General features: G+C 36.0%; 1 protein-coding gene across 1 annotated transcript; it reads left to right on the top strand.

Annotated features, from left to right (window-relative positions):
* Nucleotides 1-4,565: 4,565 nt before the first annotated feature.
* On the top strand, nucleotides 4,566-13,724 carry LOC107791343 (uncharacterized). The gene is made up of 3 exons (XM_016613384.2): nucleotides 4,566-5,600; nucleotides 13,117-13,205; nucleotides 13,308-13,724. Exons 1-3 carry the CDS (start codon nucleotides 4,818-4,820, stop codon nucleotides 13,429-13,431), a joined length of 996 nt encoding a protein of 331 aa, XP_016468870.1. The 5' UTR covers nucleotides 4,566-4,817; the 3' UTR covers nucleotides 13,432-13,724.
* The last annotated feature ends 274 nt before the right edge of the window (nucleotides 13,725-13,998 follow it).

Raw genomic sequence — 13,998 nt, forward strand, 5'->3', positions numbered from 1 at the left:
GGAGTAAAAAAAAATTCACTAGCTAAAGAATTTTTTTTTATTTTTAGATAACCAACTAAAATGAGTTTTGAATTAAGAATAATATTTTCAATTACATTATTATAAAAAAAATTATTATTGAAAAATAATATTTTAGTAACTGAAATTTTAAGAAAGAAATATTTTTTAAGAGATATCAACACACCAAATAAGAGTTCAAGTAGTAGTAAAAGAGTTAAGTCTTATCCAAAGAGTCATTCATTGTCTCAACATTTGATTGTTTTGCCATAAATATGAGTTATTATTTTGCTTCCTGACTATTTTTAGGATCCAATGACACTGTCAAGAATGGTATCAAAAAAGAAAAATAGAAGAAATGGTTAATTTTTTTATGTAGTTAATATCCAATGATTATCTATATTTACTTGTAACGACCCGACCGGTCGTTTTGAGCTTTTGCACTTGGCTCGCCAGTTCTCGGGCATGACTTGCCCCATGTGATGTATTATGACTCATGTAAATCGTTGGTTTTGGTTTTCAAGGTAATCGGCATGAAATTTGGAAGAACAGTTCTCAGTTTGAAGCTTGTAATTCGAAAGGTTTGACCAAGATTTGGCTTATTTGTAGATGATCTCGGATCAAATTTTTATGATTTGGTTAGCTCCATTAGGTGATTTGGGACTTAAAAGCGTGATCGGAATGCATTTTGGAGGTCCGTGGAAGGTTTAGGCATGAATTGGCGAAATTGAGATTTTAGCGTTTTCCAGTTGATAAATAAGATTTTGATATAGGGGCCGGAATGGAATTCCGAAAGTTCCAGCAGCTCCGTTATGTCATTTGGGATGTGTGTGCAAAATTTCAGGTCATTCGGACGTGGTTTGGTTGGGTTTTTGATCAAAAGCGAAATGCGGAAGATTTTAGAAAGTTTGGCTTGAATTCGATGTGTTTTGGGTGATTTGATGTTGTTTGAGGTGTTTCGATGATCGGAACAAGTTTGAATAAGGTATTAGAATATGTTGGTGCTTTTGGTTGAGGTCCCGGGGGCCTCAAGGTGATTTCGGATGGTTGACGGAGAAGTTTAAATTTTGTTGCAGCTGCTGAATTTGCTGCTTCTGGTATTTTTGCACCTGCGGATTGGGAAGCGCAGGTGCAGCGCCACATAAGTGGAGTTTTAGTCACATAAGCGAAAAAGGGATTGAGGAGCAGGAACCACAAAAGCGGCTATGTGGACCGCATCTGCGGAGTCGCAGATGCAGAAGTGTGATTGCAAATGCGTAATTTTGGCTGTTTTGCGGTCCGCAGGTGCGTGGATTGACCGCAGATGCAAGTCCTGGTGTCATAAGTGAAATACACAGAAGCGGATGTTTTTCCGCAGAAGCGGAAGCGCAGATGCACTTATAGGATCGCAGGTGCGAAAGAGCTGGACAGAAGGTATAAAAGTGCCCCTTCGCAATTTTCAGTCATTTGTTCACCATTATTGTGCGATTTTGGAGCTCCAAACTGTGATTTCATGAGGGGATCAAGTGTATCCACTGAGGTAATCTACTTGGGCTTTATACCTTGTGTTTATGGTGACTATATCATTGTTTAATCATGAAAATTTGGCAGAAAATAGAGGAAGAGTTGGGAATTTAGGGCTTGAAATTGGAGAATGAATTTTTAGAATTTGAGTGACCAGATGAGGTCGGATTTTGGTAAATTTGATATGTATGAACTCATGAGAGAATGGGGATTCCATTGATGTTAATTTTATCGAGTTTCAAGATGTGGGCCCAGGGGCCGGGTTTGAACAATTTCGGGATTTGGATGTAAATTGGATATTTTTGAGTGAGCTTCGTCCCCTTTGCATATTTTAATGATTATGTACTGATTGTGGCTAGATTTGGAGCATCCGGAGGTCGATTTGTGCGGGCGAAGGCATCGCGGGCTAGAGATTGGACCGGATCGAGGTGAGTAATGATTGTAAATGATGTTCTGAGGGTTTGAAACCCCGGATTGCACATCGTAGTGCTATATTGAGGTGAGGCACATGCTTGATGACGAGCGTCGGGTCGTGCACTATTGGGAATTGTGACTTGGTCCGTCCCGATTAATGATTTTACCGCATATTTGACTGAAATCTATTTGCTATTATCATTATTTGGGTTGAATGCCACATTTGGGCTTCATGCCAACTATTTGAACCCTTCAGGGATTTTTATTGATATTTCCTCACTGTTTTGACTTTAAACTTGTACTCAGTCATGCTATATTCTACTATTTTCAAAACTCGGTCATGTTTACTATGCTTTAACACTTGAAATGATATTTTAAATTATATTTTGGGCTGAGCATCATGTTTTACTGTTGCCCGAGTGGCTTATGTGATTTTTGACTGAGTAAGGCCGAGGGCCTGTGTTGTGAGGATACTTTTGGGTCGGGCTGCACGCCGTAGCGGTGATACACTGATTTGATTTCGAGGCCGAGGGCCTGAGATATGTATGCCACGAGGTGACTTGTTGATACTGATATGAGGCCGAGAGCCTGTTTATGATGCCACGAGGTGACTTGATATTGCGCTTGGGCCGTAAGGGGCCCCTCCAGGAGTCTGCACCCCCCAGTGAACGTGGGTACCCATTGTGATGTGAGATATAGCCCGAGGGGCTGGTATTATTCTGAGATATTGCCCGAGGGGCGGATTGGTTGACATTGTGCCCGAGGGGCGAACCTTGTGTGCTTATCTTTCTTATTTGCCTGTCATGTACCTGTTTAATTGTGTATTTGTGCCCGATGGGCGAATTTTCTGTGCTTGCTTGCATTAATTGTTTTGCATTCATTTGCGTAACTATTGAAAAGTTATTTTTAAAGGAGTTAAATTGAGCTAAGATGTTTTTAAGAGATTTTACAGCTTCATTGCTTTCTTACTGATTTTGTACTGCTTCTATACAGCATGTTGATGCACGTTTCGTGATTTCTTACCATTCAGACTTTAGTTATGATTATTACTCATTGATTTGGAGTATTCACTTTACTCCCTGCACCTTGTATGCAGATTCAGGTATTTCTGAACCCGGTAGTGGGTATTAGCTGATCGGAGACAGAGTCATCAGAGTTTAGCAAGGTAGCTGCCGGCGTTCGCAACACTACTTTTCTCCCTCCTTATTTCATTAATCCGTATTTTGCACATTTCAGACTTTTCAGTTGTATTTAGACCCTAGTAGATGCTCGTGACTTGTGACACCCCGGTATCGAGCTGTGTTTGGACTGTATTTCGTACATTATAAAATCTTTTGCTTAGTCTTTGGTTTAGTCACTCATGCTTAGACTGTTTATTAATGTTTAACTGTTTAAAAATTGAATTGGGACTAGTTGGCTGACCTTGTCTTCACGAGAGGCGCCATTACGGCCGGGTCCGGGTTTAGGGTCGTGACATTACTGAGAAAGTGTAAATTTTAAGATTACTAAAATACAATCCAAATAACTTAAATATTTGACATGATTAATGTCCGCGCATCCGCGCGGGTACTAATACTAGTAAGAGTAAAGAAAACAAACTCAAATTGTAGGACTATAGTGGGTAAAGCTTGAGAAAGCAAACTTTTAGTTGTTTTTTTGTTCATTCTTTTCATATAAAGAGGTAAATAAACTTTCAATTCCGAAAGAAATATATAAAAAAGTATAAATTTAGCAAATTATTTTCAGATTATTGTCTAGTGTTATTTCACTATTATCGACTTATTATTAGCTTACTAAGAACCGAAAAATCGAACCAAACCAATGACAACCAAACCGATGGTTTGTATTTAATTTGGTTTGGTTTTGATTTTAAAATTTTAAAAACTGATTAAATTGGTTTGGTTTTGGTTTTGATCAAAAACCGATCAAACCGAACCGTGAACACCCCTAATTGTACTTATGGTGCCATGGTTAGACTTATAGTCTGTTTGGCCAATTTTTTAGAAGAATAAAAAAGTGTTTTAGATAGAAGCAGAAGCAGTTTTGGAGAAGAAGAAAAAAGTAGCTTTTCCCAAGAAGCACTTATTTGAAAAATATTTTTGAGAAAAATACACTATAAGCATTTTTTTGAAGTTGGGTCAAACAGTAATTGCTGCTCAAAAGTACTTTTTATTTTAATTAGCTAAATACAAACTGTTTTTTACAAAATTTTTTTTTAAAAAAAAACTTCTCAAAATAAGCTGATTTTTAAAGCTTGGCCAAACAAACTATTAAAGAGTTAGGAGGTGAAACGCGTGCATGCGCAATTAAAAGCCCGTTTGGCCATGAAAATTTGTTCCCTTTATTTCGAAAATTTTTCATTTTTTTTTGAAAATCAGTGTTTGATCATAAAATTTCTAATTTTTACTTGAAGATGAATTTTGGAATTTTTTGAAAATTTGAAAAACTTTAAAAAGCTTTTTTTCATTATTTTCATTCAGATGACTCATAAAAATTCAAAAACAATCCAAAATAATATTCATGTCCAAACACAACTCTAATTTTTAAAACCATATTCACTTGAAAAATATTTCACTTTTTTTTTCCGGATTTTTCCGCCCGCGAAATTGATGGCTGCTGTTATCTTGAAGAATGGTCGCCGTTACTCTGATACAAACAATTATTACTACTACTACACTATTACTACTCTTTGGCTGTTCTTTCATGTTCCCTCCAACCACTTACAAGCAACGTGTCAACTTCTCGATATTTCAATTTTCACATACTCCCTTCGCACATCCGATGGCGGCCTGTAATAGCTTTCGCTGTGCAATCATGGACTCTGTAAACCCTAAGCCTGCTTTCCTACTCCAGTCTGCTCATTTCTGGTAAGGTCCACCTCGTTTACCTTTCTCTCTCCGACAATGCTCTGTTCAATTTCTACCCAGAAATCCGGTTCCAACTGGCTCGACCGGCTCCGATCATCAAAAGGCTTTTCCTTTGCCGATCACCAGACTCCTGATGGATCCAATTCTATTTCTCCCCACGCCGAAACTCAGCTAAGAGGTAATAACAATAATAATGTCGGTTCAGAATCCAGCTCCGATCCAATTCGGTCCGTAAACGAACCTGCCCAAACTCCGGCAGCACCAGGTAACAGTGGAGACAACGAACAACTGTGCAATGTAGTTACAAATGTTCTCTCCGAGCTCTTTTGTATGGGAGAATCAACTAGTTTCCCTAAATTTAATTTCAAAAAGGGGTCACGCAAACAAACGAACCCTAGGTTTTGTGCTTCATCTGAAATTAACAATGCTGCGTCGCCGATGAGCGATGACAACAGTCGAGTGGAAATTAAGGAATCTCAGGTCAAGCTATTAGAACAAGGCAGTAATTTAAACGTAGCTGAAGAGGAGGACAAGTCCCACCCCAATCTGTTGGGATTTTCGCGGACCGAAGTTATGGTGATAGATACGAGCTGTGCGCCGTGGAAATTTGAGAAATTGCTTTATAGAAAGAAGAACGTGTGGAAGGTACGTGATAAGAAGAGTAAGGCGACGAGTGCGGGTAATAAGAAGAGGAAGAAAGCTGATGTGGTGAATGAGGATGTTGCTGGTGAGAAGAAACCGAAGGTTGTAAGCGGGAATGATGGTTGTGGATCATCTAAGGACGAAAAGGTGGGAGTATGCAAGTTTCCGGTCAATGAAGTAAGTTCAATTAAACCAATTTTGCTGCTAATGATCATGTTCTGTTATATGTTACTTGGGTTTTACTCAGTAAGATGCTTTTTATGGAATGTGATCAAATACTAACATCTATCTATGGCGTGCGTCGTGTTTGTGGTGGAAGCTTTCTAATTATGTAGAGTTCTTGTTATTCTATGTTTTAGTATTGCAAGAATCAAGCTAAATCTTGCATATCTTCTCTGTTCTAGTATAGATGATTGCAGTAAATGCCCATGCAGAATGTATCTGCATATCAATTCAACTTATATTGCTTTGAGTGCCCAACTAGATGATGGCTATTGATATTCTCATACAACTTTTGGCCTACATTATGAGCACAGAAAGGAATTTGCTGTCTTCCTGTGACATATTTGATCATGGTTTTCACTTCTCACGTGCACTTTGAATTCGAAAGTAGATCACAATAGGATAATTATACTAAGCTAGCAAGTCCTGGGTTATTCTGTTACTTGCTTATCAACCTAAGTATTGAAAAGGGTTGTCTTGCCATCAGAATGTTATTTAATCATGTGTTAAAGTTTAGCATATGCTGGTGGTACTTTCTGATGACTGAGGCACACTACATTTCCTTTAAAAGAAGCCTTGATTTTGAGTGCCTAACCTGCTATTGATGTGTAACTGGATTAGCCTTTTCTAGTCCTTATATGGATTCTGGCTCTGTTGCAAGTGAGAGCTCTGATCATGTATCTTGTACTACTTGTTAGCCTTCAATTTCAAAATGACAATGGAGTTGTTATGCTGCTATTTCTAAGTCATGTGTATCATCCACCATACTTCATGTTTTTCTTCAAAAAGTTCCCCATACTAATGGGTTGGAGCTCTCTATCTTCTCATAAAAAAGGGTGTTGGAGCTCTCCTCTCTGATATTTATGGTAGCTTTTCTTGGTTTTCCTCCTCCCATATTGTAGGGTTGAAGATGTTCCTAGATATGTAGTCCACCAAATTCAAAAAATTTCTTTTTATGTCAGAAAACGGTACTGCACTTCTTTTCCTTTTGTGAACCACGCATAGTTATTTCTGACACTTTCTAATAATGACCATATTTGGTAATTACCGTCAAGTTTTCCTTCTTGAACTTGGAATTATTTCATTCTAATCTGTAGTCTGTTTCTTCAGCATCTGATGCATAGTTCAAGCTGTTTCATCCCGTTTGGACGTCTATTCTTTCTGTGAACAAACTCCATTATATCGGAAGATCTGAAGTTTTTTTTCTGGGTTGAAATATGCGATAGGGTAAGATGCACTAAGATGAAAAACATTGTGTAATTTGGCAATCAACAATGTTTTGGCGGCATTGCTGGGACTCGAGTGCCAAAGAATTTTGCTAACATTGAGAAAGAACAACCTAGGTTGTTTTAGATATATTTTTTATATTTGTTGACTTTTCTTTTCTTAATTCATTTTTTAAGAAACTAGATCTCATGAAATAAATGACAAACTAAAATAACGTGGCGTATAGTACTGTCCTTAAATATCAGTGATAGTGTGTGTGCACGACATTAGAATTTGGACTTTCTCGTTGATTATATATCCTATCATACCATACATCTAAATAGGTAACTTCAGCGCATGGGTTTATGATGAAACATTTTCATCTTTCTTTTTTGTTCCTGCTCATGGGTTTATGATGAAACATTTTCATCTTTCTTTTATGAAGATTTTTATTTTTTTAAATTCCTTCCTTATTTTAGTATGTAAAAGTAATTTCTTGTCATAAAAAAAGAGACATAGGTCTCCAATATGTTGTTATTAATATTGAAAGCAGGGAAAGTGGTACTGGTTTCAAATATAATAATTTAAGTTGCCAAATTGCCGCTAAGCACCACTAGAGTATTCTACTTAATGCGTCATAGTGAGTTAGTCTTTTTTGGTTTAAACCCTTTAAGATCTAATCCTGACTCGAAAAATCAACGTGATGTTTCCATGTCCGTTACGAGATTTCATTCCTAAACCAAATTTATTGCATTGGAGTGCATTTTTCAAATAGACATTCTTAAATGTTTTTTAAAAAAATTAGGAAATCAACATTCTTTTACTAATCATACATGAATAAATGTGCAACTTGAGTGCAATAATAAAAAAGAAATAAGGATTTAGGTACTCTTGAAATAGAGAGCACCTGTCATATGCGAAGATCATATATTAAACATTTGACTAAGTAAAACGAGGGCAGTACCATAAGGCTTCTATGTCAACAAAATTCTAGAGGTTCATCCACCAAATATATGTATTTGACTTCTAAAAGTATGCATTACCACACCCAATATTGAGACCTACTACCCTGTAACTATGTGTCATGCTATTTGCTGTTAATCTAAAAGTCCATCGAAAAACTTCGGATTGATACCAATATCACGACTTTAAGTAAATATATTGCATCATCACGCAGAACCATTTCCATAAAGTTAGGGAGGAATTTTCAGTATTTACTTAGCATATGATTAATTGGATTTACTCGATCCCACTTGTCCATACAAAATATTGCATATGCATCAGTTGCATACTTGAAAAGTTAATAGAAGCAAAAGACTTATCAAGACAGTTTCTCTAACATTCCAGGTAATTGTGATGACGAGCTGAAATTCATTTAATTGTGTGTTTCAATGCAAAGCTCATTGTACATATTCCGTTACTTGCTAATACCATGTAGCTATGTCACATGAATCCAACTTTCTCTCAAATATCTTGAGCGAGCCATTGAATTATCCGTGTCCTCTCCCTATATAATTTTAAAGGTTGTATCAACTTTTCAATATCTTCTGCAGCAACCTTTGTAGCAATCACTGCATTTGGATAGAGAGTAAAAGTACTATAGGACTCTGCCAACCTATATGTGCTTTACAAGTGTTTGTTGGAAACTAGGAATTGAAATCCAACAAATATCTTTGGGAAGCTAAAACTTACATAATTCACATATTCTTTTAAATAATAGTTAGTATTCTCATATGCAAAACTCCGAGACTTCACTATTCAGAGTCATTACACCAAATTTAAGACTCAAATAACTATGTTGCTCTCATGCTTCTTCAGGAGTATCTACTAGCTTCACTTCTCGTCTACAAGCAACCCGAAGCACATAAAAAAGGGGTGCACTAACATTCCTTTAAGTTTATAAAAATGGTGCACTTTTAGTCCAAGTAAACTATTCTCTTCTATTTTGAACGGAGTCACTCTGCACTACAACAACAAACCCAACTTGATTCCATACATGGGGTCTGGGGAGAGTAGTGTCAAGTGTGTACGCAGCCTTACCTCTACCCTATAAAGGCAGTCACTCTTCCACTACAAAAGATCTAAACAAAAGAAGAGAAATCCCCGTCCCTTGAAAACACACCGGAATCAAAAAGCAGAAAAATGAAGCCATGTGATCCAGTGTTATAAATAGCGCTCGCTACAGCACTAAAGCGTGTAGCGATGCGATGCGAGGCAGTGTCGCCATTCCTGGTCTGTTGTGTTGCGATGAAGAAAAGCGAGCGCCTCTGCCTTTGTAGCGAGAGGCGCTGAGATGCGAGAAGCGATTCGAGGCGTCGCTATTTGAATATAACGCAAGAAAAGGCATCTGTTTATTACTAAAAGTCTAAAACAACAAATTAGGGCTTGGGTTAAAACACTTCTCACGATACGAGCTGCAACCTTCTTCTCCAGTTCTCCTTCAACAAAATTAGGGCTTGGGTTCACATCTTCTTCTTCTTCCATCGTCAGCTATCAGCGACCCCTTCTTCACCAAGTATGTTTCTTTCTTTTCTTTTCTTCTTCTCCTTTCTTCTTCTACTTTCTCTCGACCACCATTGCTGGTTTTCTTTTTTCTTTTTCTTCTTCTTTCTTCAGTGATCGCTGTTTTTCTTCTTCTTTCAGCTCTGATTTTCTTCTCTTTCAGCCCAGCTCTGTTTTTCTTTCTTCCATCATCTCTTTCAGCTCTGTTTTTCTTCTTCTTTCTTTGCTCTGTTTTTGGGTTCTTTGCTCTGTTTCTTCCATCATCTCTTTCAGCTCTGTTTTTTCAATTTGTTGCTCTGTTTTTCAAAATCGAGCAGAGGCAGTAGCTTTATTTTTTTTTTGTTGCTCTGTTTTTGAATGATATATTTATTAATATATTATTGTTATTGAGTTTTTAGTTAGATGTATATAATATTTTATGTTTTCGTATAAACTGTCGCTTCACATAAAAAAAGCGAGCGCTTCGCTGCACGCCTCTCGCCTCAGTGAAGCAGGCCCTCGTCGCTATTTGTCGCCGCACGCTATCCAAAACACTGATGTGATCAAGAAAATAGCCTATGAAGAAGAATAAGCTCCATCAATAAGGTAATTTTAAGCCAGAGAGAAGATCTTCAAGAACAAGTGCACATAGGGGCTGCACCGTCAAAAAAGGCGTTGGTCACAAACAAGGACCTAATTTAGCCGGGGCCGTTGGAATAGAATATAGTAAAAGTTCAGGTTACTTTTACTCTGCTGCAAATAAGAAAATGGGCATAATTCTAGAAAAGAAGTTATATGAGTGCTCAACCTTTAAGTATATTCCTGGAACAAAAATGGTTTTGCCCTGGGTTAAAGAAGCCAAAGGAGCGTGCTGATAAAATAACTTATCTCAAGGAACCAACTCATGAAGATTTCCTTGGTACAAGCACCAAAAATACACCCCATACTAGCACCAATCCAGAAAAATACGAGCATTGTAGAAAGCTTGTGAAAACTAGACATGATTAGCTTAGAATTCTCAGTTTATTTGTGTTTCGGGTTGGTTGTTGACGAGAAGTGAAATAGCATATGCTCCTAAAGAAACACAAGAGCAACTTAGTTATTTGAGTCTTAAATTCGGTGTAATGGTTTTGTTCTGGTGAAGTCTTGGGGTTCATCTGAGAATACTATTATTTGAAAGAAAATGTACTGAAAGCTTCAGTTTTTCAAAGATATTTATTGGATGTCGATTCCTAGTAACACTTGTAGAGCATAACTAGGTTGGCAGAGTCCTCTCGGAGTTTTTCACATTCTATCCAAATGCAGTGGTTTATAGAGGATATTGAAAAGTTGATACAACTTTTACGATTATATACGAAAATAATACAAATAATTTAGCGACTCTCTCAAGAATACTTGGGAGAAAGTTGTACTCATGTGACAGACTACATTGTATTGGCAAACAAGAGAACATGTACAACGAGATTTGCACTGAAACATACAATTAAATAGATTTGAGCCCGTCATCACAATTACTTTGAATGTCAGAGAAACTAACTTGATAAGTTTTTTTACTTCTATTAACTTTCCAAGTATGTAGTTGATGCATATGCAATAATTTGTACGGATAAGTGAGATTGAGTAAATCCAGCTGATCATATGCTAAATAAATTCTAAAAATTCCTCCATGAACTTTATGAAAATGACTCTACCCATGGGTGCAATATATTTACTTGAAATCCTAAGATTGACATAATTTTGAGGTTATTTCATGACTTTTAAGTTAATAACAAATAACCCGATATATAGTTACAGGGAAGTAGATATCAATAGTGGGTGTTATTATGTGTTAGAAATATGCTTTAGAAGCTGCTCTCAGTAAAATTATTTTACTGTTTTAGCTTAAGAGTTATTTACTACTGTAATTTAGTTTGAATTTGAAATAATTTTGAACTAGTCTCTAGGAGTTTGTTATTTTCAGCAGATTTTGTGCTGATTTTTAGGTCTTTTAAGTTAGTATTTCCCTTATAAATTGTAGTCCAAATGCAGTAAAATAATATAGAATTTTCAGCTTCAGTTCCTTTTACTTCTATTCCAGTATACTCTTTTTATTTTCCTGTCATCTTCCCCGTTATTTCCCTTAGTTTCTTTTATCAAGAGCCAACATTATGCATATTTTAGGGGCCAGTTACATATTTTTGGTGGATGAATCTTCGGAATATTTTTTGGTATAGAAACCTTATGGTACTGCCTCATTTTATTTAGCCGATTGTTTAATATATCATCTCAGGTGCTCCCTTTATTTCAAGAGTATTTAAATCCTTGTTTCCTTTTTAGTAATATTGTTTTGCATGCTCTTTTTCTTATTCGATTCAAGTTGCAAATTTATTCATACAATAATTAATAAAATATGTTGATTTCCTTATCAGCTGATATGAAAGTTATACTCTGATACAATCGTTTTGGTTTGAGAATGAAATTTTGTAACAGCACATAAAAACATTACATTAATTTTTCGAGTCAGGATTATGTCTTAACAAGTTTATATGAAAGTAGATTGACTCATCACGATGCATTAAATTAAATATTCTAGTAGTACTTAACGGTAATTTGGTAACTTAGATATTAACTATATCTAGATTATATATGAAAGAACAACTTTCATATATGCACCACTGCCACCTTCCGTATTGTCAACATTGATAATAATATAGTCAAACTGGAGACCTAATATCTCTCTTTTTATGACAATAAAACAAAAAAGGAAGGAATTTAAAAATCTTTATAAAATTAAAATTAAGAGAAGTTCTATTAATGCAAAAATAAGAGAACAAAAACTATACGAGCATGAATAAAAAGAAAAACATAAGATGAAGATGCCTCGTGGTAAATTCATGCGTTTGAGCTTGAACTTACTTATTTAGAGCTATGACGTGATGGGATATATAATCAATAAGAAAGTCCAAATTCTGATACAGTGAACAACTTTCATCGATATTTGAAGAACTATACAATACAACACGTCATTTTAGTTTGTTGTTTATTTGACAAGATCTAGTTATCTCTTTAATTACAAATCACATGTTGAAAGATCAAATAAGAAAAGACAAGTCAACAAAGGAAAACACAAATATCTGAAACAACCTAGGTTGTTCTTTCTTAATGCCGCCGAAACATTGTTGATTACCAAAATACCATATCTTTTTCTGGAGTTTTTTTTTCCGGATGACCAAACTCCACTGTCAAATTGTTGTCAAATTGATGGAATCTGGTTTCTAAGATGCTCTGCTAGAAATTTGTGGGATCCTTTCTTTAATTCTCATTGAAATGGCTGGAGGTATCTTATTTCACAGTTCCTACATCCTTCCTCTATTTATGCAGATGTTAAGTTTAGTAAGAACACTGCGGGTCTCAAGTTGTGATTTCACTTTTTCCCGAGATATATTTGCTTAGTATTACTCCTACTTTTCAACCCAATCTTTTCAATGTTTACTTGCATAGTGGAAGTTATATACATACATAAAATACAACAGACAGAATTTCATGTTTATGTGTCTACATAAAATAATATAAGTAAACGTCTATTCTAATTTGTTAATTTTTTGAATTTCACATGCATGAAGGAATCAGAATCCAATAGATCTTTTCTGTGCATTTAAGTGGAGAAGGGTTGATTAACTGTAGATATTAGGCAATCTTGCTGGACCTGGTACCTAGTGCTTTTCGGTAGCTGGTTTGGTTCTTAACGTAAGAATATTATTTCAATCACTTTTTAAGTTGTCTTGACTTGTACTGTCTTATGCAGGAGCTTTGGTTTAATGATAAATTGGAAGAAACTTGTAGAAGGACATCTGATTCTGTTGGCCAGCCTTCCAAAAAGAAACAAGGGAACTTGTAAGAATTGCTCAAGTTTTAATTTCTATCTTCCTTCTTGCTTTTTTGAGTGTGTGACCCAAACTTTGAGGTCTGATAAATTGCATTTTCTGGGTTTCACAGAAAATTAAAGAAGGCATCTTCGTCAGTTGTTCTAATTAAGAGCATCCCAACAAGTAAGAAAAATGGAACAGGCATTGCTAAGAATAGTCTGAAGCCATCTCATCGACATTACCAGGCTCAATAATCAACTAAACACACTTGTGTCACTGTAAATTTATTTGTACCTTGCTATCTGGAGTAATGTAGCATGACTTCCAGAAACAAATACTCCACTATATAATGTGCAGAATGGAGCAGGAACAATTATATGAGTACCAGTGCGCAGAGAAATTGAACAATTCTTTATAGCAATTCTTTATTTGATGTAACACCTTGTTCTGCTTATTAGGATGCAACCATTCTAGCTATCATGTAAATTGCTTCGTTGCTCAAGTCGAATTATTTCAGTGTATTTTCTAAAAAATATCATTTTTTTCTGGAGATGGGAAGCTGCTGATAAGTGCTACTATTAAATATTTGCAATTCTGCCAGATGAATATGTTTTAGGACGAATCCAGTTAAGTGCCAGCCGAAGCTTCCCCTTTTTTGCTATGTACCAGGTTTCTTGTTCTACAATTTCTCCCTGCTTTAGAAAATATTAAATAATTAATAACCTATTTCGTGCGACGAAAAAGCTTGGGGATAAAATGGTGGAAAACCACACTTTGGTCCCGGGAGGTTGGTTTATGGCAATTTTCACAAAAGATCGGTA

This window comes from Nicotiana tabacum, chromosome 6 (genome assembly GCF_000715075.1).
Source record: "Nicotiana tabacum cultivar K326 chromosome 6, ASM71507v2, whole genome shotgun sequence".
NCBI lineage: Eukaryota > Viridiplantae > Streptophyta > Magnoliopsida > Solanales > Solanaceae > Nicotiana > Nicotiana tabacum.

What these genes read in the sequence shown, in the direction of transcription:
- LOC107791343 (XM_016613384.2), top strand. Translation starts at nt 4,818, where the DNA reads ATGCTCTGTTCAATTTCTACCCAGAAATCCGGTTCCAACTGGCTCGAC. An exon ending in GCAAGTTTCCGGTCAATGAA is followed by an intron (nt 5,601 to 13,116) that starts GTAAGTTCAATT and finishes TGTCTTATGCAG; the next exon opens with GAGCTTTGGTTTAATGATAA. An exon ending in AAAAAGAAACAAGGGAACTT is followed by an intron (nt 13,206 to 13,307) that starts GTAAGAATTGCT and finishes TGGGTTTCACAG; the next exon opens with AAAATTAAAGAAGGCATCTT.